Source organism: Lagopus leucura, unplaced genomic scaffold (genome assembly GCF_019238085.1).
Source record: "Lagopus leucura isolate 7727_CA_CO unplaced genomic scaffold, USGS_WTPT01 Super-Scaffold_100004, whole genome shotgun sequence".
NCBI lineage: Eukaryota > Metazoa > Chordata > Aves > Galliformes > Phasianidae > Lagopus > Lagopus leucura.
In genome coordinates, this window is record NW_024962264.1 from 63,723,734 (window position 1) to 63,750,541 (window position 26,808).

At 39.3% G+C, this 26,808-nt stretch overlaps 1 protein-coding gene across 1 annotated transcript in view; it reads right to left on the reverse strand.

The window, feature by feature from the left end:
- UVSSA (UV stimulated scaffold protein A) overlaps window positions 1-26,318 on the reverse strand; it is a 47,536-nt gene extending 21,218 nt beyond the window's left edge. The window contains exons 1-7 of the mRNA XM_042871496.1: window positions 26,162-26,318; window positions 25,729-26,059; window positions 22,619-22,739; window positions 21,025-21,438; window positions 19,768-19,877; window positions 19,027-19,155; window positions 3,436-3,547 (exon numbers count right to left, since the gene is read on the reverse strand). Coding sequence (XP_042727430.1) covers window positions 3,436-3,547; window positions 19,027-19,155; window positions 19,768-19,877; window positions 21,025-21,438; window positions 22,619-22,739; window positions 25,729-26,059; window positions 26,162-26,259 — 1,315 coding nt within the window. The 5' untranslated portion in view covers window positions 26,260-26,318. The remainder of the gene's footprint in view (window positions 1-3,435; window positions 3,548-19,026; window positions 19,156-19,767; window positions 19,878-21,024; window positions 21,439-22,618; window positions 22,740-25,728; window positions 26,060-26,161) is intronic.
- Window positions 26,319-26,808: the final 490 nt, after the last annotated feature.

The following is a 26,808-nucleotide window of genomic DNA, read 5'->3' on the forward strand; positions in this document are numbered from 1 at the left end:
ATACTTCAGTTATCTAATCACCTAAATTCTTTTAACAAATTTACATTTAATCATACAAATGGAAATTCAAATTGACTTGTTTAATTCTCCACCCAAACTGCACCCATCCTCAGTTCATCTAATATATTAAATATCACCATCCATTTTGGGATCAACTCCATGCACATACATACACTCAAAGATACTGCATTTGTGCCTGGCATACAAAACCTCCTGTGTCTAAATATCATTTTTCACAAATGTTTCAGATCTCATGAGATCCACAACCGCATGCACATATTATCAGCAACAGTATGTGAACTTGAAATGCATCTTGTTGGTAGGATGCTTCCATTTTCCCAAGAGAAGTGAAGGAAAATAAAGTGATTTTTAAATCAATAATCTTAACGATTCTATGATTCTATGTGATGTTTCAATCAATGTAGATGACCAGGAGGTTTTACAGTTTTTTCTGAGAAGCTGTTCACTTTTTCTGGCTTGTTCAGGTAAAATAGCACAAGAAAAATGCTTTAAATTGTTCACATCTTCTCCATAGCACTGAGAATTTATTTTGCATGGAAGATTCGGTGCTGCAATTCAGGCTGCTGTCTTAGCTCAGAATCCTCATGAACTAAAGATGAACAAACAACATATAGCAAAAAAACCAACTGGACTACATGAAGATAAATCTAAAGTAACCCCTACGGTAACTACACTCACACAGGGAAAAAAGAGCCACATTTAATTAGATATGCAGCTATCTAACATAACCAGCTCTCCATGATAACACCCTATATTTAAATCAATACATTCTTGTGTATTTTGGTAATGCACTTTTCTAAACAACAACAAAAAAAAACTAGCCAAAGGGATGCTTACTTTGTTTTCACTTGTGGAAAACGCATGCAAAAGTCAATTCAGAAGCAAGCACAGCTATCAACTGTACTCACGCAGACCTGAAGTAATTGCATAAGAGTCATTTTGTTTATGCAGTAGCTATATACTGGCTCCTGAAATAGATTTTGAACTAGTAACTGATGAGCTGGACCAATAAATGCATAGAACTGCCTGGATAGATACTCTTTCCTGAACTGGGAGCTTAGGTAATAACTTTTGATGACAGCAAGAAAACCTGAACGCCTTCAGAAATACCAGGAATGATTTGTTTCGTTCAAAATGCCATTTTCAACAAATACCTGATAAAGAACAACCAACCATGACCATTAGTTCCCACATAACAGCAAGCATACAAAATGTGAGATAGGTAACATTTTCTGATCGGTTTCCTCACTGTAAGATGCATTCCTATCAGCAGTAGTTTAAACAGGCCAGGTTGGATGGGGCCCTGGGCAGCCTGGTCTAGTATTAAATGTGGAGGTTGGTGGCCCTGCCTGCAATTGGGGGGGGTTGGAACTTCATGATCCTTGAGGTCCCTTCCAGCCCAAGCAATTCTGTGATTCTATGAAATACAAATTGGGAATTCTTTTAAAGCATTTTACAGACATTTAAAAAATATCCTGGGATAGCAGGAGTGCTAGTGTGAGGTGACTGGACACTAAGTTATGGTAGGCTTGTAATAACTAAGCCCATTTACTCATTTATTATAATCACCAATGTTTTATGACTCTCCTTAATTATATGTACATAAGAAACTTCTCACAGCTATCTGGAAGGCTGCTAGCCCTTTCTTACATTATATTCTTTTTTGTTGTTGCTGCTGCCAGTTCCACTACTACCAATAATCAGAACTTAGTGTTCATTGCATGACTAAGGCAGTTAGGATAGCCAACATGCTGTTCAGTGTCTTCTCAAATAAGTGTATCTTGTTAGCATGAAGAAAAAAGAGAAGCTGCTCAGTTGCTATGCGTGTCTTACAGTCTCCACCACTGCCCTGCGAACACTTTCAATGAATACACTCAGCTCCACTCTCCAACCACAACGCTACCTCAATACACTCAGCTTCCTAGTACTCCATCTTTCCCAACTTTTGGTTGGACAAAGTACATGCCTGTAGATTGTGTCAAGCAACACCTATGCTAAGAGTCAAACCAAGCACATTGCAGCCATCTGCTCACCAGGGCAATACTTTAATCTCAGTCTTCTATATACAGTAGATATGTTGCATGCTTTTTAGAGGTACAGAGAAACGAAGATATACACCTTTAGACCAAGCCCTTAGGTGGGGAAAACAGACAGGTGTGCAGACTGCACAGGCCTTATGTCCAAGGGTGCCAAGATGTCTTCATACATTAAATCCAGATATGTTAAAACAGACTGAGGCCCAATGTCACACCAAGAGACATCCGGAAGCTGACTGCAGCTACTACAGGTTATCATTACTGAAAATCTTTTGCTGTCTGTAACCAAATTTGGTAGCAGAAGACAACAAAATGGTCACTTGAGACACACTGTCTTGGGTTTACACAGACACACACACCCTTGTTTCACCAAAAAAGATGCATTTGACACATACAGAAGAGAGCTAGAGCCTGAATTTTATGACGTAAACTGCAGATAAGTAAAAATTAAGCATGTACAGGATTGAAAAAGGTAACACAACACCACCTTACACAACCACCTACAGAGAAATGTACAAGCAAGAAACTTACTCTAATGTCTAAGGTTTTTTAACTCCATTGTTTTGACAGCTACCCTCTCCTCTACAACAAACTGAAATCTCCTGAATCTTAAAATGCAAAACGCTACACAGAGCTGCAAAGCTGCAGACACTTAATCAGTTAGACATACAAAGGACAAGGAGTAGTGCACAGAAATTAAATTGATATGAACTTTCCTCAGTTACCCCTCATTCAATTTCACAGAAACACATTACAAGTGTGTGTATATATAATCTTTAGAATGGATTAAAAGAAGACTTGCTTCATTTAAACAAAGCAGACAAAACCAAGATTATATTTTGTCTCCTGGTACGTGCTTAATGGCTAGAATTCTCTGCTCAAAGGCTGAGTTCCTTTTAATGTCTTGTGATAGCAATACCCAACAACAAGCCTAACTTCAGAGCTGTAAGTTGGCTACTCCATGGTAGGAAGCAGTTGTGCATCTGCAACTGACTTTCATGCTATTAATCAAGAGACAAAACTTTATCCCATCTCACCAGACTGTTACCAATATTTCTAATATTCAGTCCTTTACTTTGCAGTACATTCATTCCCCATGTTTAGGGTACACACAAACACACACAGTGCTGCTTCTGGCTCTAACTACAATGAGACACAGTGGAACAAAATTAGCTTCAAGTCTTAGTTGCTCTTGCTCCTGGAAAGTATTTATTTTTCTAGAGCCAACTGCTGCTCCCCTTTCGATGTAACGACTTCCTCATAGCCAGAGAGATTACCCACACCACTGATCACTTTATTACTTCATAATGGCTGTTTATTTACTTTAGTGCAGCAGTAACATGCAAGGGTAAAGCCTTTCACAGCTGGGCAAACTCACCATATTCCTTACGCAGGTGGTCTGGAATGTGGGGCTCATAACCTTCCTTCTCAGGGACCTCCACAAAGTCATCTTCATCATCATCTTCATCATCGTCATCTGAAGCTTTCATCTACAGAGATAATTATTTTTTTTTTTTAAATGTAAAGACAGCTTCTCATTTCCCTTTACACTGCAAATATTTCACCATGATTGCCCTACTGAGGCTCTCCATGTCAAAAGCATTTTCCTAATTATGTATTTAGTCTTCATCTAAGATTAGAACTTTGGTTAACATTTTATCTTTTAAGCCACACTTTATCCTAGGGGCTTCTTTAAAGACCCTTTTATCCATTACAACAGATGCAGTTGCTGAAGCTTGAGAAAGTGTGGAATTATAAAATAAAACAAAAAAATCTTAGAACAACATATAGGCTTTGACTTGATGATCAAATTAAAGTCTTATCTCTTCCCCTTTGCTTGATTTTACTCATTCAGCTGCCCTCAAATAGTCCACGGCATGTTACCTAGTATCACAGGGGTTCATAAACAGAGCAGACAAATGGGACAGGAATCTGATGGATTGGACAGCTAATACTGACCGAAGTCAGAACATGCAGCTACATCTGTATGCTAGTGTTTAACTGGGTTGCTTTGCAGCAGCACTAACAATGCTGACAGTACAAATTCATATGCACAAAACCTAGAAAAAAAATTTTAGAACATAATTGACAGGCTGAAACATAGAAATGGAGTTTCTACCAATTAACCAGGTCAATTAACACACATAAGTGGCTTCCTACATTTCATTTCAGCCAGCTACTGCTATATATGGCCAAGCAAGCCTCTACAATTTGTTCTAAGTTTGTTTCACACCGAAAAATGATTTATTTCTGCCATAGTACACGAAAGGTACAAGAATCTGTGAGACCTCAAACAAGGTCTGTACTATCAGAACTACACATATGAAATAGCAAGTGTTGCCTAAAAGGTACCAGTTAAAAGGTACCAGTGCTGAAGGTTTTGTCCACCTCTGGAGTCACCTAAATATAAACAACACCATGATTTGCACATTATCATATGCTTGCCATGCACTTTTATAAGTTGAGGATGCAATAAGGGAGTACTGACTAAAAGCAACCTTTTCACAGAGCTCTCTATCACTCTTTTCAACTTCACTGCAACAAGCCAAAGCTATAGATAAGGAATTGCATCATTTTTTACTATTTTCAGCTATGTTTTTGCTTTCCTGCTATACCTGACTGCTGTTGATATTCATACCAACTACTCATTGAACACACACAGGAGGATACCACAGGTTTTGCCTGCAGCAGAATTTTCCCAATTTAATTCACTACTCTAATCGTGTGTCACAGTTGAGTTCCTTTAAATCATACATACACTCTGAATCAAAAAAACTAGAAACCAATTTGATTTATTGAACATAGTTTAAAAATAAAAAAAGTCAGCACTTCTTCAGTGTTACTTGCAAACTGGATTGAAACTCATTTCTAGTAAGCAAAATTAATTGCTATTAATATGCACTTTTAATGAAAGGATGGCACAAGGCTGAAGTATGATTCTTCCTTTTCTTTAAAAAAAAAAAAAAGACTTTGAACTAAGATCTGCAGTTCCAGATGAAATAAAAAAAGACAAAAAAAAAAAAGATTTATTCTCTTGAAGAACAGAACACATTTACCAGACCACGCCACCACACACAGAGAATACCTAAACAGCCTTTATTTTGAAATAAAGTCCTAGCACAACCATGTTTGAAAGAAGCCTGCTGCCAAAGAGAAGCAGCACACCCACAACACAGCCCCATTGCCACTACCTCCCATTGGCAAAGAGCGACTTGCTGGGCTACGTGGAAGATGCCTACCTTACATCCTAGCTTACTTTAATCCCACTGCAATTGTTTCTTCTCATCTAAAGGAAAGATGCAATTCAGGCCCTACCTGGCATGGCCAAGACAGACTCATGCTGAATCTGATCTCCAGCAGAAATCAAAATAGAATTCTAATGCGAAAAAAATAAAGTCAAATATTCTACCACTAAAACTTGCGAAGGCTGAACATGAGAAAGAAGAGCAGCTGTGTTACACTGCAACTTTTAGAAAATCTTCCCGATGGTATTCAGAAAGGAAAACAACAAAGCTCTGTATTCTGCACACCACGAGAGGGCTAAAGACTGACATTAGTTTGTATCTTGATTTTAAAATTCTACTTGTGTTGTTACCCCTTGTTACTTCCTAGGGGTAATTCAATGAAGGTTGGCAATAACACCCATTACTATTCCTCCAGCTAGAAACAGAGCAACATTTAATTTTCCATATGCAGGTTTCACTTCTCATTTAGCTATTAAAGAAGATCAAGCCAAGCCCAAACTTGCTATGGATGACCTTGGCCTGTTTGTTCTATAGCATAAAAGCAGAACAACATTCACTTTGCGCTGTTATTTTCTCTGTTTTGCATTTCCATGGCTTTTACTTAGCATTCTGTATACACCTCAACAGCAACAAGTATAAGGAACCAAGAAATAATGATAAACTAGCAAAAGAAAACTCAGTTCAGACAGAACATTTAACTTAATAGACCTAAGGTAGAACACAAGCACTCGTGTGCATGACAACCTGAGAGGACCAGAAAGAATCCACAAGAATTCCATCTGTAGCTGGAATTTCCTCTTTCTTTTTTCACGTGCTATTGGAGATGCATAGACCTCTGAACATAATATACTAACATGCAGAATGCTTTGCTAACCCTCAGCTTGAAAACTGCATTGGAAGCAACTTTCCTGTATTACCTGCATGCTCTCAAACTTTAGAGCACGTGAACAGCCTGACGGAGAGAAGGCATAATCAGATGCAAATTCACTTTGTTTAGGTATAATCCATGAACTGTGCATTTGAGTACTATGGAAAACATTAATCATAGGAAACTGTAATTTTTGTTATCAGTCTAACACTAATCAAAAGGGAAACCTGTCACTGCCGCTGACCTGTGAAACGTCCCAATTATACTCTGCGGAAATGACAGGAGCACTTAACTTCCTCACTGAGTAAATGACGACGATCAATCAAGTTTGAATAACAATGAGCCACGGAGCTGAAAATTATTTTTTGTATAGAATCTACCCAGGAATTTATGAAAGGTGAAAAGCAACCCAAGGTTTTAGGGGCATTATGGCTTTCAGCTAGTGCACTGCATATCAAACACTAAACAGAATTTATGTGTTTTAATTTTCTAAAAGGTAGATGTGGACTTGGTGCTACAATGCATAACATATAATGCCAGATTTTAAATATGGGGGTCATTTTCATAAAATATTATGCTTATTGTTCACACCCTTGAATTTCACTGGGGTATCCTATTAAATTTAGATTTCCTGTAAAAAAAACAAAAAACAAAAACAAAAAACAAAATTAACTGCTTAGCTAACTTTCAGGAATTAAGTCCCCTTTTTAATTCAAACAGACATAAAATCTTTATTTTGATAACATCTTTAACAAGACAACTTATCTTTTTTGCTCTCAAATATAAAACTCATCACCAGTGGAGACTCAAGAAGTCACTCAGTGGCAGTGGCTAGTTCCATCTCAATTTATGGCACTCCAGCAGTACTTCAGAGCCATCCCACTGATACTGTTTTGTTCCATTCCCTTTACACAGAAAGGAGGAGAGTGTGTGGGCAACAGCATTGGTCAGAAATGTCTTTTTTTTTTTTTTTTTTCCTCCAATTCCACTTTTCAACCATGAGCAAAGTTCCACAGCAAACTCTACAGATGCTGTTTGAAAGTTCATCCACTTGTTACCCATGTCCCCACTATAGATAAGCTTTTCAGGCAATTGCCATGAATTACCAACTATTAAAATACATATTTAAGAGATGTGTTTTTGTGACAGAATAAGTTAGAATCCTTAGGAATGAGTAGTTAGACACTCACAAATGTGAAAAACAAGACTGATAAAAACAAACACTACACCATTTGTAGTGTTCTATACTGGAAGAAGTGTAATGTATAAGCTCAAGTGATAAATACTAGAAGGCGAAGCTTTTCTTGCAGCTTACAAAACTAAACAACTCTATGCAGCCATGCAACGAGCTGTTACTAAACAAGCTGCTAAGGAACGTGGGGGAAAATATCGTGTTCTCAAATCCGTTTCAATTACCAGGTGATACAAAGGAAGTCCCTAGCTTAGTTGAGCAGCTTGGAAGAGAGAAGGTGAGCTAATGCTTTCCCTCTAGTGCTACAGGATGGTCTGCTGAAGGAAGACCAAACAGATTCCCACACATCAGCAGCTGCGTGCACATCTCCTGATCACCAATTCTGATGGGAAGATTTTCAGCTCAGTGTTGAACTGCTCTGCACCTACAGTGACAAAGCAGTAGTTTTCTTGAGTAGATACCTCACTGTGCAAGGAAACAGGATTTTGCTGGGCACTTTGCAAATCTGGGGGCTGAACTGATTTGAAAATGAGAATACAGTAAAACAAACAAAAAATGAAACACGGAAACCCATATATTATTTTCATTGCAACCAGTTAGCACGTTCCTCAATTCTCCAAATTTTCATTAAAAATTTAAAATAGTGGTGACCTCTCCAGCAAGACAAGCACAATCAAGCCATTTGTTCCCTAATCACAGCTGTTTCCTAACCAATCTCCACCTAAACAAAAAAAAACCAACAACTGAAAACAGATACGGTATGTCCCCAGAAATGCAATCCTATCTTGTACTTTGGAGTTATCATTCCAAGAGCCCAGTGGTTAGTGTAGCTCAGCACAGTTAAATGTCTTGCTCCGTCATCCCAACTAGTTATAAATCTAAATAAACAGAATCATAGAATCCTTAGAGTTGAAGAGACCTCTGACAGCCAACTAGTCCAAGTCCTCTGCAATAATATGGAAATAAATTAATTAAAACAACACAGAATCTTCACCCACCATATGCCACATTGAAATACGCAAGGGAAAGCCTTTGGTCCTCTTCCCAGTTTTATACAAATTGATTGTTACTTTCTATTAAGAGGCTTTAAAAACTCCGAGCCTCTGCAATCATAATTAAATTAAGCAATAAAATGACTGAAATACAATGCAATCAGTTTACAGATGTTCAGCATTCATTAATTATTTTAGAAAAAGAAAAGATAGCACACGAAGAAGTCCTATCTACTTACTAAAACATCACTTGCAAACTACAGCTGGGACCATTAAATAAATTTAGCATGGTTTAATTAACTTGGTTTGCAATCTCACTTTTCACCCAAGAAATCACTTTTGTTCAGTTTTATGTGTGTCTGTTTCCCTTTTTTTTTAAAAAAAAAAAATGATGTAAGGCATCCTCAGACAAGTGAACTCTAAACTTCATTTGTCTTTCAGCAGGCTTGATGGCTATGCATTTAAAAACCCATTCTATCTTATAAACTAAAAATTAAATGTACTCAGCTGTGATGGTCGTCATTGCATCTGCTATTTATATGCTAATACCCTCACTGGAAGATCTTGCAAATTATTCCACCATGCCAATATCTCATGTGCACCTACTCAAAGCCAACTAAATATTTTTCTAGAGGCAGAAGATTTCAGGTTAGGGAATCAGAATATTTATCACCACAGAGCCCAGCTAAAGGGGCAACCTTAAGCAAGTACATTTTTTATTCGACCACAACACAAAACATACTTCAGTCATCTGAAATGAAATTTGGGGATATTCTATGCAACCAAACACAGAGTGCATAAGAATAATTTCTTCAGTACCAGCAATAGAAATTGAATAATCAAACAACATATCGTGCACAGAAGGATTTTTAAAAGTTCCTCCTTCTTCTCCATCCTTTTACATTATCCAATAAACAAAGAAAAGTAAAAAGTAAATAAATGCTGTCAAAACGCCAGATTTCAGAATTGTGCTCGAGTTTTTCCTGAATGAAACACAAAAGAGTTGTATTTATAGGGACACCCACACACAATCCCTCCATTCTGCTCCATGATTTGAGCATAAATTCAGATCTATATGACTACAAATCAAGATATGTGGTCCAGGCAAATGACGTTTTATGTCTACCAATAAAAGTATCACTGTTCATTTTACTTGTAATTGCTCAACAGCACATAGGCTACTGGGACAACCTGACTTTTATTCAAGAATGAATTATTTCATAATTTCCAGAAGTTAGCAGAAATGCTTAAAGGGTTTGAGTTCAAGAAGTTAGTGCTGAACTGGTGTATATTGCTGTGAATTGCTTCAGCAGTAAGAACTATCCAGCAAAGCAGATTTTCTGTAGAGCACTATATGTTAGCAATAGTCTGTGAGCATGATGAGTGTCCTAGTGGCACAAGCTTGGGGGTCACTCAAGACTTGTATCAAAGCCTTCTTATTCTGGCCAGCGTTAAACAGAGCTTAGACATGGGTCCTAACACAAGAAGTATACAGAGCTGTTGCAGTGGTACAGAGGAGGCCCTGGCATAGGATGCTCAGAGTTGCGGGTGCCCCATCCCTGGAGGTGCTCAAGGCCAGGTTGGATGGCTCTTGGGCAGCCTGAGCTGGTGGGGGGTAACCAGTCCATGGCAGGAGGTTGGGGCTGGGTGGGCTTTAATGTCTCCTCCAACCCAAACCATTCTATGACACTGAATGAACAATAGTGGTGATGCACACTGCACAAAACCTCTATCATTACTGTGTTTCTGATTCCTGGAAGACAAGCTTTTAGATTTTAACACAGACCCATGCAAATTTATTTAGAAAATACCAGAGCTCAAGATGCAGGTCCTTTGTTCTTCATGAACCGTTGTTGAGAAATAAGTCCACCTGTATGGAATTTAGAGTTTCACAGAGAACAACAGTTACTCTGATAAACAGATGCATTTAACCCCATTATCTCAAGAAGATGTTGCAAAGCAAGTTTAGTACTTTAGCAGTAACCACTGAAGATACATCCTCAAGTGTATTTTGTACTCCACTACTCGGACTTACTTCAATCACCAAAGCCTTTAGTATAGTAGAAAAGCAGAGATCTCTTGCATAATACTGGATTTTCATGGAAGAAATACTGCATTCAAGGTAAATGTAAAAGTTTTACTTCAACTGCCAAAGAACCCCTAACAGCTTTTCTTTCATCTGTTCCAGAGCTTAAACAGATGTCTGCTATCTTTCATTATCAAAGTTAATAAAGTTCTTCAATGTTAAAAAAAAAAAAAAGCCCCCTAACAAAATCACTGCTGACCACCTACATTTGATACCTATGTTTCATTTGTACTATCAGAAGCAGCTGATTGTGGTGTGCATTGGTCCTTTGAATGTTTTCATGAAATATTTATAGAAAAATAAACCATACTTTCCAAAGCACTGGAATGCATCTCCGCAACGTGGTTATTGTAGTTACTTCAGGCACTACATCTTACTGCACAGTAAGCATACATACAACGTGCATACATACACACAAACACTACAGTATTTCATAGAATCACACAATCATAGAATCCTTAGAGTTGGAAGGAACATTTAAAGGTCATCTAGTCCAACTCCCAGTGGACAGGGATATGCACGGTTAGATCAGGTTGCCCAAGGTGTGATCCAGCCTCACCTTGAAAGTCTCAGGGCTGGGGCATCCACCACATCTCTGGGCAACTTGTGCCAGTGCCTCATCACCCTCACACTGTAGAAGACATTTCCCTTACATGCAATCTAAATCTATTGGAAGTTTGAAATAATTTCTCCTGGTCCTATCAGCACAGACCCTGCTAAAGAGCCTGTCTCCCTACTTCCTGTAGTCCCCCTTTAGATACTGCACGGCCGCTATCAAGTTGCAGCAGAGCCTTCTCTTCTCAAATAATTTCCTGTTGTTTTTGTCATCCAGTTTATCATTCACACTGGGAGATGAGCTAATAATATCTCATTCCATCAGTTTCCAAGTTCTCTGATTAAATAAAGACTGAACTTCACAATTACATGTTCACTACCTGATTTATTGAGTTAGAAGGGAATGGTTTTACTCTCTGGGTACCGGTAGAAAAATCCTTTCTCCTGGATTAGCTTCCAGTCAGTTCAGATCCCTGCCACAACAGGAGCTCTACTCCCAGAGCAAGGGAGGTTCCCACTGGGAACCATCACAGGTGGAAATGGAAACAAGACAGCCACTTATAACTGCTGTTCACGTTTAAACCAACCTTTAGCCAAGTGAAAAACCACCAGAATATATAAGCTGTTTTCCTGTTCAGCTCCCACAAATAGTACAACAGCAACCTGTACAGAGCTACCTGCTAAGAAGTGGATTTGCTAACTGCATAACACAAGAAATACCTGGCAGAATTTCATTTGCAATTATTTCAGAGTTATGGAATGGATGAAATTTAACAAAAGAAAAGCGTAAAATACTGTTATTCGCCTTACTTGTGTCTCAAAAACCAAACATGGTTTATTGCTACCTCATGACTTCCTGTGAGTAAAAAAACTCCATGAAGTGCCTACAGGTCTTCACTCATCTTAACATAAAGAGGAAGGTTTGCAGGTTTGAAGACTGAAGTGTGATGAAGCCAACAAAGCTGTAGAATCCACAAACCAAGTGACAAGAAATCTTTTTTAGGATCTATATTCAGACAGCAACATATGTAGAGCAGAGATCGTAAGATGCAGGAGAACTCTCTATTTTGTCAAGAAAGCAGCTGCCATACAGCCACTGTCAAGGTTACAGCACTACCTTTAACAGACACCGTGCTTTACCAGCTCCACCCTTTCCTATTCCCACTAGGTATATTCCTCTATATGCTGTTCCCTGCGTGCAGGTGTGGGCAATACTGTTCAAAGCCATTTTTAAAGGCTGTAGAGTGAGGCACAGGACCGACCACAGCCATTTGTGGACCAAAAACTTGCCCTGTGGCCTGATATCTCAAAGGGAAAGCAAAAGGCCTGCTTTCTTCTTCCTTCCAAAGGGAAGCTCCTACCAGTGCTTTTCAGCTAGCCCAAGCTCTTTATAAAATGACGAAGAATATTTTAAGTAATGTTTTGAATTACTCAATCCCTTTATTGAGTCCTTTAATCAGAGGACTACACAAGATAAAAGCTAAGTATTAAAGATGCAAAAAAAAAATCTATCTTAGCAGTAGTTGTTGTTACGGAATTTTAGGAAATGTGATTTTCATCTAAGATGTAATATAACAAGATTCCCATTAGCACTGAGTGATGCAATAAGTCCTACTGCATTTGACAGATTACCACCTATTGCTTTGACAGGATCAAACTCATGCTGCTAAGCCTTGGTATCCACCACCAATGTATATACGTGTCTACATTTTGTTATGCAGCCTGCACACACACAGAAGCAGTAACTAAATCACAGCTTATTTCAAGGATCACATTTTAACTACCTATTCATTAAAAGTTTTTTCAGATTTTGTATTTCTTACAGATGAATAAACCTGAAATAAACAAACCTAATTTATGATAGGCAACAAGTCAGCAAAATAGTCCATGCAAGACATAGATAACATTATGTATATTCCCAATAGTAGGTTCTAGGCACAAAGATGTCATTGACATAAGCATCTTTATTTTAGTGTTACTGCACCAGCTAGATTTAAGTGAGTTACTACAATAAATTCACTAGTGTTCCAAGCCTAGATTTTTTCCCCTTTTTTAAAATAAACATACATACTCAGCAATGCACCTTCACTGAACTTCACAAACACATTCTATTCACTTCAATGCACAGTTTCCCTTTGTAAAGTAGGACAGATAAAAAGCAGAAAGCAAATTTATATCTGAACATACATTGCTCAGTATTGAAAGATGAATCAAGGGAGATGACCCTTCAGCCTGGAAAACTTAAACACTTAGCATAAGGGTTAACTTGGTGATATAGACACCCTACTTTATTTTACACTCTATTAGAAGAGCTCCAAATTGCATTGTGCGACCTGCGAATCAGATAGGGATCAGAGGTCACCACAGTGACAACTCCAAGAATTCATGACTAGATCTGCATAACAAGATATTTTTAATAACTTCCTAACAGCAGCAGGCTGCATAGCTACTGCAAAGCAGAAAATATAACACAGCAACTCAGTTCTAGGAAAGAGAATGAAAAAAAGCAGAGCAATAAACTAGATGATTAAACTCTTAAACAGGAAAGGAATGTTCTGAGAGTTACAGTGTTTTACATCACACCTATATCCCAGTAAGGCTCAAGAAAATAGAACAAGCCTTTTTGCTAAGAAGAGATTGAGAAAGACATTTCATACATAAAAATAGGTATCATCTGAAGGTAAAATGGAGGAAAGATGGAAGAGGAATCTGAATATTGTGTTCACTTTCACAGCTACTGTTGACTTGGCTCTTAAGATAAACACTAACTAAACAGAAAATTAGAAGTGTTGCCTGGTGTACTGCTTAGACCATACAAACATTACTAAAACTTCATTTATTCTGAACAGAGAACATGCTGAAATACACATATTTGGACTCAGGTGCAATGTTGATTTTACAGTCTTTAGATGTATACTGCATATAATCTGAAGGTGCAATACTGATTTAACTATCAAATATTTCTAGAATTCTCTTACACAGAGCATAACAACAAACAACTAAGTTATTCAACCTCAAGTATTTCTGATTCTTCAAAGGGACACTTTGTTAAGAGTTAGCGATTTTGTGTGCAATTTAAAGGCATGTGGGGAGAATGACAATGACTCCTCAGAGGCAGCTTCTATAAAATGAAGGGAAAAAAATGAGGGTGTGAGCACAAGAAGCTGTTACACAAAGCTGGAAGGCAGGAAGAAAGCAGCAGATTTTCTGTGGCTACAGAACAAGAAAATAGTCCTTGCCTTCGATCCAACTAAACACATACTTAAAGAAGAGCTGTTCGTGGAGTTATACAACGATTACAAAGAAATAACTCATTAGCACTGAGAAAAAGCCAAGCTGTAGTTGAAGATATGGGAGGAAAAAAAGCAGCAATGGTTTTGTAATCAATTGGTAGAGCTCATGGCTTAATTGATTACATAGTAAAAATTTAATCTTATTGCATAGTAAAATATTCTAAGAGCAAACATCTGACCATGAAATATTTCATTTGGAGACAATATTTGTAAAAATTTTCTGATGTTGTTCTTTCAGCTGTATTGCAGTAGGGTTTAGGGCTTGATCAGATACTGGACTACACAAGAACAGCCTCCTCCAAATCTAATTATTAATGACATTACTGAATCCAACCAGATGTTTCACATGGGTAAAGTTAAGTACATGAATAAATCAAGATCCAAGCATACATTTAGATTTGACAGAAGATAAGGACGGGTGAAACAAAAAATAATGAAGACAGTTGATGAAAGATTATATATTTCTGGTTGTTAGTAGGAGTTGAAATTAAAAATACAAAGTATAATAGGCCTGGTGTATTACCACACTGCTGATGGAGAGAAGAGCAGGATGTTTCTCACATCATCATATTGCCTACTAGCTTCTATCTGGTTAAGTTTCAGTCAGCTTAAGTATTAAACCTTTATGGCTTCCCAAAGGCAATTACATGAGAGATAAATAAACTCTCATGTACAAAACATAGCTAATGAGCTGAGCTACATTTCTATTAATTACGTGAGAACTTCAAATATAATCCAAATGGAAAGTCATGTAAATGGAAAGCACTGTGTGTGTTTTAAATGATGCACTTGTGCTCTAAATAACTGTTAAAATTGGAAGACCTTTGTATCTACTCAGCTGCAAATCAAACACTAGATAAGTTTAGAATTGTAAGAACAAAGGGAGAAGGTATTAAGAAATAAAATTCTCTAATCAGGAAAAAAAAATTCAATGAACATTGTAGCCATCAGCAGGTTATTCCAACAGAAGAATTAAACCTTGAGAAAAAGGCATTTCTATTAAAATACCAATCTCAGCCAATAATTGCAATTGTTCTTCTACAATAATTCATTTAAATAGTCAAGAACTAACTCAAAGTGTCTCTAGTGTTCTGCTGTTAAGTTTACCTGGACACACAGGCTGAGATGATGGCTGGCTTTGGATAAAGGTAGTGTAGGGAAAAATGTTGAACATGCAGTGTGCACTCCCTCTACTGGACACTGAGATTATCCTGAACAGGCATTGAGAGAAAGTAGTATGTCCAGGCATCCAGGTACTGCAAAATAAAAGGCTTTTATCGCTTCTGTGCTCTTTCCCCAGCTTCAGCTAAAACTCAGATACAGAGAAAATCAGATTTCAAAACTCTGGTTTATGTTTTCAAAATACATTTCCTGTTAGAAGTGAACACCTTATTCATGCCCTAAATAAATATTTTGCTATGATAAATAGGACCTCTGTAAGCACATAAGAACTCATTTGCCTTTGATCAATACATTGAGACTGCCACTGTCCATCCACCCCCCAGCCTCAATGAAGGAAGAAATGTGTTGATGACTTCTGGAGGCACAGCAATTGGAAAGAACATTTAGAAAATCTGCTGCAACGGATTTGTTTCCTCTTACGAGGAAATTGGCTGAGGGAACTGTGATTGTTCAGTCTGGAGGAGGCTCGGGGGAGACCATATTGCTCTGCAACTAATTGAAGGGAGGCTGCAGCAAAGTGGGGGTCAGCCTCTTCTCCTGCGTAACCAGTGATGGGACTGAAGGGGACAGCCTCCAGTTGCAGCAGGACCGATTCAGGTTAGACATTAGGAATAGCAACTTCTCTGAAAAAGTGGTCAGGCAATGGAACAGGCTGCCCAGGGAGGTGGTGGAGTCACCAACCTTGGGGGTTGTTCAAGAAAGAACCATTTAGATGTTGTACTAAGGGAAAAGTTTGGTGGGAAATATTGGTGATAGGTGGGCAGTCGGACAGGGTGATATTGGAGGTCTTTTCCAACATTGGTGATTCTGTGATTCTAGACAGTCAATGGATAACTTTGTTATTCTTTTTCCTCTCCTCCCACAGCTCTTGAAAGGTATGAACAGAAGAATGCCATTGTCCTTCTGTCGGCAGGCTTTAAAAGCACTCTTTCTACGGTTTAGGCTTTCTGCACACGGAGCAGAAAAAGATAACAATATCCATGTCACGATAATCTATTTCAAGCCAGAGCATTTCTCTGCATGAAGCTTTCCTACAAATGACTTCATAGAAAAGAAGTTCCATAAAATTACAAAAAGATACCCCATAGTCTGCAAAGCCGTGGGGCTTCATATTTTTTCCAGAGATAAAGAGAATCTCTCACAAAAACCCTGCACTCATCAACTTCCTTGATTTCAAGATGAGGGTGGGAAATGCCTTTCCCTGCCACTCCCTTCAAACTAAACCCCGAGAAGGCAGGAGGCATTCTAGCACAAGGAGGGACAGAACAGAAAGAAAGTATGGTACAAGAAATGAAAAGGAAGGCAAAGACTGAGCACAAATCAAAAAACAAGATCTGAGGAGACTGAGCAAGCCCAGGTCCTCAGCCAACTTCCCAAGTCCCTCTTGATCTGTTTTATACTTTCTGGTAAAACAAAACCACGTTCTCACTGAAGATAAGGCCTGCCTGTGGTTCAGTATCATAATTATACTCCAAGATTTGTTGCCCAGTAGTGAACTTGCCCATGTGTACTTGCAATCAGCAGTTACCAGGAAAACTGATACCGTATCAAAACGCAGAGTTATTACAGAGCGACTGCAAACCAGACAACTAACATGGGACCCTCTGTGCTCAGACATTTCATCTGCTTGCTGTCCCTGCTTATAAAACGCTCCCCTTCATTTCTAAACAAGCATCTCTACACACGCGCAGGTCTACAGCACTCACTGACTTCACAGGTTGACAATCCCCACTTGTGAAGCACTGAGCTCTGTCAGGCTAGGATGGCTGCGAGCCAGAGCTCCGCTGTCAGTGCTTCTTCACTTGCATCTAAAAATACAGCAATCTAAAAGTACAGCAAAACCACAGCATGGCAAGAACTACAGTTCTACTAACACAAGGACATGCAGCCAGAAGGAGCAATATGTAATGTAAGCAACAATGCTGGATTAAGAAGGAGCTGAGTGTAATATTTCATATGCTGGCACGTAAATACTTGACAGATTGGGAGCTAATAATCACAGCCTAAGAAGAAAATAAGCAACAGCGTTTCTATCAGTCTCTCCCTTTACCACGTTTATAAGTTTCAAACAACTCAATTGTCACGTGATGAAAAGAGAATTTAAACAATTTCATTCTACAGCACACAGCTCTCTTTTTTCAGGTTACAAATTAAATTAAATCAGCACTAAAATGAAATTTGGGTATTTTCCACTGGGAAAGAAAATAAAACCAATTACATGTAATTTTCAGTGCATAAGTTAATACCTCAACAAACACTGCTTCATTCTGAATGTACTCGTTGTGAATACTGCTATGCATTCTCCTTTATTTCTGCAGTTGTAATGGTACAATTTATTATCTTTCAACCCTACATAGATAGCATTGATCAATCTCCAGAAGTGGTAACATACCACTTTAAACACATACACATGTACACACACACACGCACACAAAAAGCAAGGCTTGAACGTCCTTTATACCTTGCAAGAAATATTGCAACCAATATTCCACGCAGAGGTACAGCAAATGAAGTCCTGTCAAGCAAATGGCAGGAATGACAGCAGATGTCTGGATTCCTTCATAGCTGGTTGCATTAAGGTAGCACACATATTTCACTGAGGGAAAAAATAACCCTGACAAGACAGTCTTACAGTACTTTCCATTCATAGTTGACATTTTTGACTGACGTGGTACGTCAGTAGTACTAAGATGACGAACCAAATTAATCTTAATAAGGCTTCATTTGCACAAGGAAAGCAAAGTCTGCAACACTCAGTCATGGCTAAACCAGGATACTACAGTTTAATCCAAGGTATAACATCTGGATCAAATTCTTACAATCCAGTCATAAACCACGGCTCAAAACATTATTTGTGTGTTAAACTCCACAATAATTTAGCTGGATCTCAAGCAGCATAAAGGAGCATTGTGGAGCTTTGCTTTAGATACATAAACATGATATAGACTCCTTTTAGAAGTCTGGACTGGATTTGAGTAAAGCATTTGATCTTTCAGCCTCCATTTATTCATTAGCTTTGCCTGTTTCCCAGAATCTGTCATCTTCTGACACTTTAAAGCTTTATAAAACAACTAATTCTTTCAAGATGTCCTTAGTCATGCTACTTGCCTACTATAGGAAGTAAACACTACAAAGCAGAAATGTTGCTTTTGTAACTGTAGACACTAGCAAAGTTCTGTATGTCATAAAAGAACAACAGCTACACAGCATTTCCTGAGAAATATGTATCTGCACAAAGGAAGATGAGGACATAATGTTGCATATGAAGAAACTAAGAGTAAATAAAATCCAAGCCTAACCTTATCCAACCAACCTTATACAATGCTACCCAATAAAAACCAACAGCGCTACCTTACATGGCTTTGCCTAAGAACAGCTCCTGATTATAGTAGGTTCTCAGCTCAACTTCTTTAGCTGATGAATTTGTGAATAAATTAAACCTGCATTGAAAAGTTTGCCAGAATGAGGTTTAAGAAAGAGTGCGTTTTTGTATACAAGCCAAATAGCCACATATTACTAACAGTCCTCTCCAGTAAGTGAAGTTTCAAAAACTCACCACTTTTCTTTTTCTCTCTTTAAAAGTAATGTTCATTTCCTTGTATTTCCTCAGAGCAGCCTCCAGTTTATTCTTCAGATCAATGGCACATCTCAACCGATCGTCGTTTATTCCTGCTCGGGTAAATAACTGCAAAGCAAAACATCTACATTCTTATTCTTTTTCTATCACCTGAGCAAAAAGCACTTGTTTATTTGTTGTCTCACATAAGGCAGAGGAAAAATGTCACAAATTCTTTTATTTTACACGTAACAATTTGTCAATGCATTTCTTTCCCCAACCAGAATTTAAGACCTAAAAGCAACCACTGAAGACGAATAACAAATGAGCAGTTGCTATAAACATCTCCTAATAATGCCCTCTGGCAGGCCATATTTCTTGCACGAGGCTCCTGCAAATATCAACTGGCAGAAAAGGCAGTGTTCAGATGCAGACATGTCTGATGAAATCATACCAAGTTTTACTTAAATACTTTGTGAAGAAGCTGTATTTTCTTAGATGCCTACTTTTTTTTTTATTTTAATGTGTCTGCAGGCAGCACACCGAGCACTGAGCCATCAAACAACCTCTGTAGCTCCTGCAGTCTCCTTCTGTACATCCCTATGGAACCAGCAACCTTCTTTTCTATTTGCACCAATGTTTCTCTCAACCTTAATTTCTTTCCTCTCTCTCTTTCTCTCAAGCCTCCCAGCACCTAGTCCATCTTTTCACGGAAATGAAGAAATTAGGTCTTTACCCCACCTGAATCCAGGACTGCACGGAAGGCAAGAACTTATTTCTGACGAGTTTGTGAGCATCCACAACACTGTTTATTACAGCAGTATTGTCTTCGTTCTCATGCACTTTGATATCTGCTCCAATAAAGGAAAACAACAGTTAGTTGTAACCAAGTAGCCAGGATACTGTAAACACTGAGTAGAAGTACCCGTTAACCTCTCTAAAGTATTTTACATAAAGCATAAAAATATAAGTAACACATATTATTATATAATTGTACATGAAGCATTTTTTCTAAACTATTTGATGTTGATTATTATATATTCTGTTATCCACATTCAAAAAGGAAAAGATGAAAAGCTTTCAGTTCAGTGATGACAAGGATTTGTTACGCCATTACACAAAGTAAACCAAAACCAGTGCAGTTTTACTATTTACATTGCATCTTGTCCTTGTTCCAATAAATGAACCAGGCCCTAATGGACCAGTTCGTGCTTATTCAATATGAAATGTTCCTAGGGCCTCCATCCCAAAAGGGGTTGACTGTCGAAGAAGCCAAGTCTGCCACCACACAAGTAAGAATGGCAAATGGTATTTTGCACCAGTTCGATGCTCATAAGCCCCAAGGGTAACTTCCAATTCTGTTGCTTGCAAGCAAAGTAGACAGCTATCTCACCAGCCTCATGCACTTGAAATTCCAATCAGACAGTATTTGTAAGAGATTTCATTTGGAAAAAAGTGAAAAGCCCTAAATACTCAGACTTTTTCTATCTGCAATTCTTATTAACAAAGTTAGATAGAAAGGTCTAATCATAACTCTTAAGGTAAAACTCTGCTGTTTCCTGCAAGTTGTCAATAACAAAGATTAAGAAACAGCCAATATTAATATGTTTAAATCAGTAGCTTTTACCCATGTTACAATGAGAAAGAAGGAAGTGCTGAAATAAAATCCTATATACAGTAAGTAAATCATTTTGTTTCTAAACACAGGAAAATCATACGTACTATGAAGTGTAGTAATGTGTTTACAACTAATACAAACATTCAGTTTCAGAAATTAATGAAATCTGTAAATCCCATACAAGAACATCCAAAACTAAGAAAGGCTGCTAAATGGGGCAGAAATAGAAAGGAAGGCCAAAATAAATCAAAATGATGCCCAGGGACCCCAAATGCTGAAGTCACAGCAAAAACAAACAAGCAAAGGAAAAAAAAAAACAAAAAACTACAAAGCATTGCAAAGATTATCCCCAGCTCTTTGTGAAAACTTGGTGCAGGTACCTGTAGAGAGTTCAAGGTCTAGAGTATACTTATGAGAAATCAGTCCGTGATTCCTGACAAAAGTTTCATAATCATCATCACCAAGAACAGGAACACCAGTTTCAACCTCAGAGCACGTGTCTCCATCTAATACATTTTGCTCAGGCTTCTTCTGTTTGTCACCTAACTCTTCGTTTTGATCCATTCTGACACACTGAGAAACAGGAAGAATGTCCTTGCTACAGCACGGCTGTTCATCATCCACACATCCCACACACGAGGACAAGGAGGATGCAGATCTATCCTTGTCAGCACTCGTTTGTTCATTGGGTTCCAGTCCTGTGTTGCTCACAGTGAAGTCAAAAGGATCTGGCAACAGAAGCCGGAAACAGTTCTCCATCTCTGTCAGTGTCTCAGCAACCTCTTGGGACAGTTCTATCAAGAGAGAGTTGTTTCAGAACTTTGTGAAACAGTGTGCAGGGCTGAATCCTGAGCACAGGTATATCTACAAAACAAACATACTGCCAAAGAATCCATTTGTCCAGTAATCAGTCACAGTTTATCCACACATTTATTTCCAGTGCAGGGACGGTCCTCAAAAGAGAGTCAATACTTCTCTTAAACAGGATCTCTAGAACTTCCTGAACAACAAATTTAGGACCAGCATTCTTCCCTTCCTATCCTCCCTAAAATTTCACTGTCTATCAAAGGTGACTCAAATACTTCAATAAATTCGAAGCAGAACAGTACTGGTAAGAAACAAGGTATCCTTGGTAATGCCACTGGGTGCTCATTCTGCAGCCACAAATGTTACAGCTGTTTGCAGGTGCACCAGTGAATATATGCCATAGCTAAGAGATGCTATCAGTAAAGCTGACTTTAAAAGGTTAAATCTCTTTTTTCCATGTGTGAAAACATTTGCACCATGTAGAATAAAGGCAGACACAAATGCATTCATTGCACAAACTGAAGCAATTGAGATAAATAATCCTTCCCAACTGCAACTTAGTTATATAATCATAGTTACACTACGTCTGTTCTTAAATACGGCAGGAATATGTTGGCTGTGTACATGTTCAGAGATTGAGCTCCCAGCAACATAACACTTCTCACAGATTTCCCATACTGCATCTAGGATTGCTGCGCAGACTTGTGCCCAAACTCCTGGAACATACATGATGCATATACAGTATAACTGAGGTCATCAGTCAAGAAGCCTGTACCTAACCATAGACACAGTAATTTAGCCACGAGATCCAGAACTGCTTCTGATATCAGAGTATATCCCAAATTCAAAGAGACTCATAAGGATCACCAAGTCCAACTTCATACATGTGCATGAAGGTATGCATTCACACCTGATGAATTACTGACCAGACATTTATAAGTTGTTTTTTTTTTTATATCTCCCCATTCTACTTGAGCTTTATGGGACCTGTTACTCATTTGCCTTGACATTCTTTAGGTGAGAGACAGAGTGAAGCACTAACAAATGTACTATTCCTGTACACTGAGGTTTGCTCTTATTTGGATATCTATTCTGCTGGAATTTGGTTTATACAACCTTACAAAAAATTGCTTTAACAACAAACCCACCCAAGTCAAAGCACATCACCTGCCATTTCTTTTTCAGCTCTTTTGGCTTTTTCTTTGTAAACGTTATCCAATCGTTTTTGCTTCTCTTCTTCCCTTTTCCTTTCAGCCACTGTTCTTGCATGCACGTCCTGAAAATCCACCTAAGGAAACGAAGAAAAAAGTACAACATTCTCTGTAAGAAGTACATAGAAAATCCATTTCCTAAGATCCTTATCAGTGGTGAAAAATCCTCTAACGTAAGCAATCATCCAGAAGCTCAGCAGTACTTCCTTTTATCTCCTCTCCTCCTGAAATCAATAACTACAGAAATTCTGAATGGAGGTTTTATTTCTACTAATAAGGGACTGCTGAAAATCAATGGCTTTTTTTTTTTTTTAATTATTTGTTGGATCCATTGACTGAGGGAAAGGATATCATTCAGTCTCACTTTCTTATGACTAAAACATAAACATAAATCTGAGTGATGCAAAACAGTTTCTTTTAAAATTGTAGGTCTTTTTTTTTTCTTAGAAGGGTTTGAAAATCTATTTTCACTTCTATTTTAAGGAAACGAATCCTGCGTTGTGCTATTCCATAAGAAAAATCACTTGAAAAGAACATGTAGTTATTTCCTTTTGACTGCTTTCATTAATTTCATAATGGATTACACTGAGGGCTGAGTGAGCCCATCCTTTGCTGCTTATAAAGGCTGCACCCTCTGTGCACTGTGCCTGTATTACAAGCACCCACTGAACATTTGTCTTTATTGTCACTGCTAGATGAGCCACCTCTCAGAAACTTGGTCAGAACAGAGCATATCTAAGAACCTCATTCAGACAACACAGAGGGACACTACTCAGCTCCAGTGCTGGAGCAAGATGTATGGAGCCTTTCACTATTATTCTGTAATGAACATTGGAGCTGGATGTGACGAGGTGCAAACAACTCTTCTTGATTTAAAAGGTGTAAGACTAGTGAGCCTACACAGCAATAAACACTGCAACTTTGGGGAAATACTGGAATTCAGCATTGATACTCTCAGTCTATCAAAGTCACATTCAGTTTATAATTCACACTTAATCTGCAACCCCATCTGTGCCTTCCCAGAATCAAAAAAATACTGCTGAAAATACTTATGTGTGCATACATATATATTTCTTCTTGCTTCATTTTTGAAATTTGACACAGGGATTTGTTAAAAAAAAAACAACAAAAGAAACTACCACAAAGTTGCTTTCTGATATGCCGAAATATGTTTTGTTCTTAAAGTCAGACCTTTATACAGGTATAACTTCAGTTTACTAAGAATAAACCAGTAGGTTGTTTTCTGAGTATATACCTTAGAAGGGCTGCAGTTGTCATCTTCTGACCAACTTTGATGATGATAATCTGAAAAGTAAGACTCTAACAGTCCTCACACTGCTCCATACTGTGCCAGAGCTGTAACATCAAACAGCAGATGCACCTGATTTCTAAAAGGTACTAAAGCCTCCTCAGGTCTTTTTGTTGTCTCTTGCAGTTCATGTATTAAGATGACAAAAGGCTGGCTACATCAATATTAGCTCTTAAGTTCAGGAGCTGAGATTCAGTTGCTTCTCTTAGAACTCTTTCCAGAAGTATTCAGGTGCAGTAAAAAAAAAAAAATAACAGTACAGCCACTTCTGCTGGACTGCTCAGTATCACAAGGGCATGAAGTGAACACCCAAAGTCGTAAGGGAGGAGCAAAGTGACTGCAGGTGTTCAGATAAACACACCAAACCTCAGCTGACTTATTGTACATTTGAGCATGCAGTCTATTGAATCTGTGTTATGCGTTAAAGATCCCCTGCATCTGTCCTGCATTTCCCCTCACTGGTTTCATTTTTTTTTTTCTTTAACATAAGACAATATGGAATTATTTAAAGAAAGCAGCTACACTTTCTGTGTTGTACTCTGAAATGAAACCAGAACAGCACTGCTCAGTATGGAAAAAAAGGTATCTTAAGCTTTCACAGAAAGACTTCCTATCTGTGAATCATCAGCTAAAAGTGCAAGTATGATTTCCATTCTAAAGCAGCTGGACTGTGGGGCTCCAAGCAGCAATCAGTGGGTGGAGCTCCACTGGCTTGCACACTGAGAAAGCACTGGTTGGGTCCAGCTCTTCTTTCCAGCCTAGGGTTTTAGAACCTTTTAACCACACTAAGAGAGAAACAACAACGACCGCCAACCATCCCAGTATTCCACTATTTGACTCTGGATGTGTCCTTAATTTCCACTCCTGGTTATTTTGTTTTTCTTTAATGACTTAAAAAAAGTTATTTACACTGTTCAGCCCTTCCCACAAGTACATTTTTCCATTGTATTTCTGACACACTGCAACTTAGTTTGGAGCTGGGACAGCTCTTTTCCTCACTTTCTCTATCTGATCAGTATTCAGTACTAAATCTGAGCATATTTAGTCACTGAATCATAAGTGGCACACATACAATGTTCAGCTGGGAAGTTTAGGAAATCCAAAAGGAAAAGAATCCCAGAAAACAATACAGTGTTCTTGGTGAAGGTGCTGGGTTTCGAAAAAAGCACATCTGCCTGGGGAGCAACAGAGAGCTCAGCTCAGCTTCTGAGCAGCACTACAATATGTTGTCAGAGTGCGTGGTGAATTGTACAACTCTGTCTTGCATTCATGTTATTACCAAAAGAACAAATCACACAGGAACAGAGAATTGCAGGGGTCGGAAAGGACCTCAGGAGATCCTTCAGTCCAACCCCCCTGCTAAAACAGGGTCCCTGCAGTAGCTCACACCAGGAAGCATATGGATGGATCCTGAATATCTCCAGAGCAGGAGATTCCACAACCTCTCAGGGCAACCTGTATTTTTCTTAAAGGCATCTCAGGTTCAGAAAAGCCTTCTGAAAACACGGTATGTAAAGAAGTAGGCATCTGCTAGCGTTAGTACCTTATACCTTAAGGAGAGGGTTTCTGCTTCAGGTGGGAACAATCACCATAAGTCCAAGGAAGATCAGGCCAGGCTGGGGGGTGCCTCTTTGGGAAGTCTCTTGAAGACAATTTGCTTCCAACAGATTTCCTTTCACATTTATTGTTTAAAGTGAGGAAAGCACCTCCTCGAGACAATCCCCAAACACATACAGGGCAGTAAAAATGCAGAGTACCTTCTTGTTCTGCTTTAAGTAGTGATATCCCAGAGACAGCTTCTTGTAGGCCTCGCCATACTTCTCGTGCCAGCCCAGCACCGCCGCAATGGCCGCTTTCCTCAGCTTCTGGGCCACCTCCCGGGGCGGGGGAAGCGGCTGCTCGTGGTCCGTCCCCACCGTGAGCTCCAGGAACTCCTGGAAGTTGGAAACGAGCAGCGTGCGGAAGCGGTGAGAGCGGGAGAAGAGCTCCTGCACGATCTGGAAGGCGGAGAAGCGCATCTCGGCGTGCTCCTCGTGGAGCCTGGTCAGCAGCAGGTGGTACGCGTGGCTCAGGTGCTCCTCCGACGACCTGAGGGAACGGTTAGGAGGGCAATCACCGCAGCTGTGCCACGCGCAGCGCTTTCAGCCACCGCCATCAATGAACTGAAGGGCGGCGGGCCCAGCTCCTCACCTGCATATTTTCTTCAGCTCCTTCAGCCGGCCCGGCTCCAGCTGCGGCTCCCCCGCCGTGGTCAGCTCCTCCACCAGCTCGGCCAGCCGCAGGTCCATCTCTACACCGGAGCGGCAGGGCTCCCTCCTTCCCTCCTTCCCCGTCTCGGCGTCGCTGACGTCATCATCGCGCGCTGCGCACGCGTGACGTCACGCTGCCTGCAAGGGCGGGAGGGAGTTCTTAAAGGGGCCGAGCCCGGGTGTTTTGTGTGTGTGCAGCCTGAGGGCTGTTCAACAGTGTGGAAGAGAAATGAACCATAGAATCGTAGAATCTCTGAGGCTGGAAAAGACCCACAGGAGCACCCAGTCCAACCACCCACCTGTCACCAATCACTAAACCATGTCGCTCCACACAAAATCCAAACGTTCCTTGAAAGCCTCCAGGGTCGGTGACTCCACCACCTCCCCGTGCAGCCCGTTCCACTGCCTGACCACTCTTCCAGAAACGCAGTATTTCCTAACGTCCAGCCTGAATCTCCCCTGACATCAAACGATGTCTTGGCATGCTCACTGACATCAGCGCGTGCCCCTCCTGAGGCACTGCTGCTCTGGTTGCCCACATCCCAAACCCGTGAGAGGTGACACAGCTCTGAACCCACAGTCCTGCCT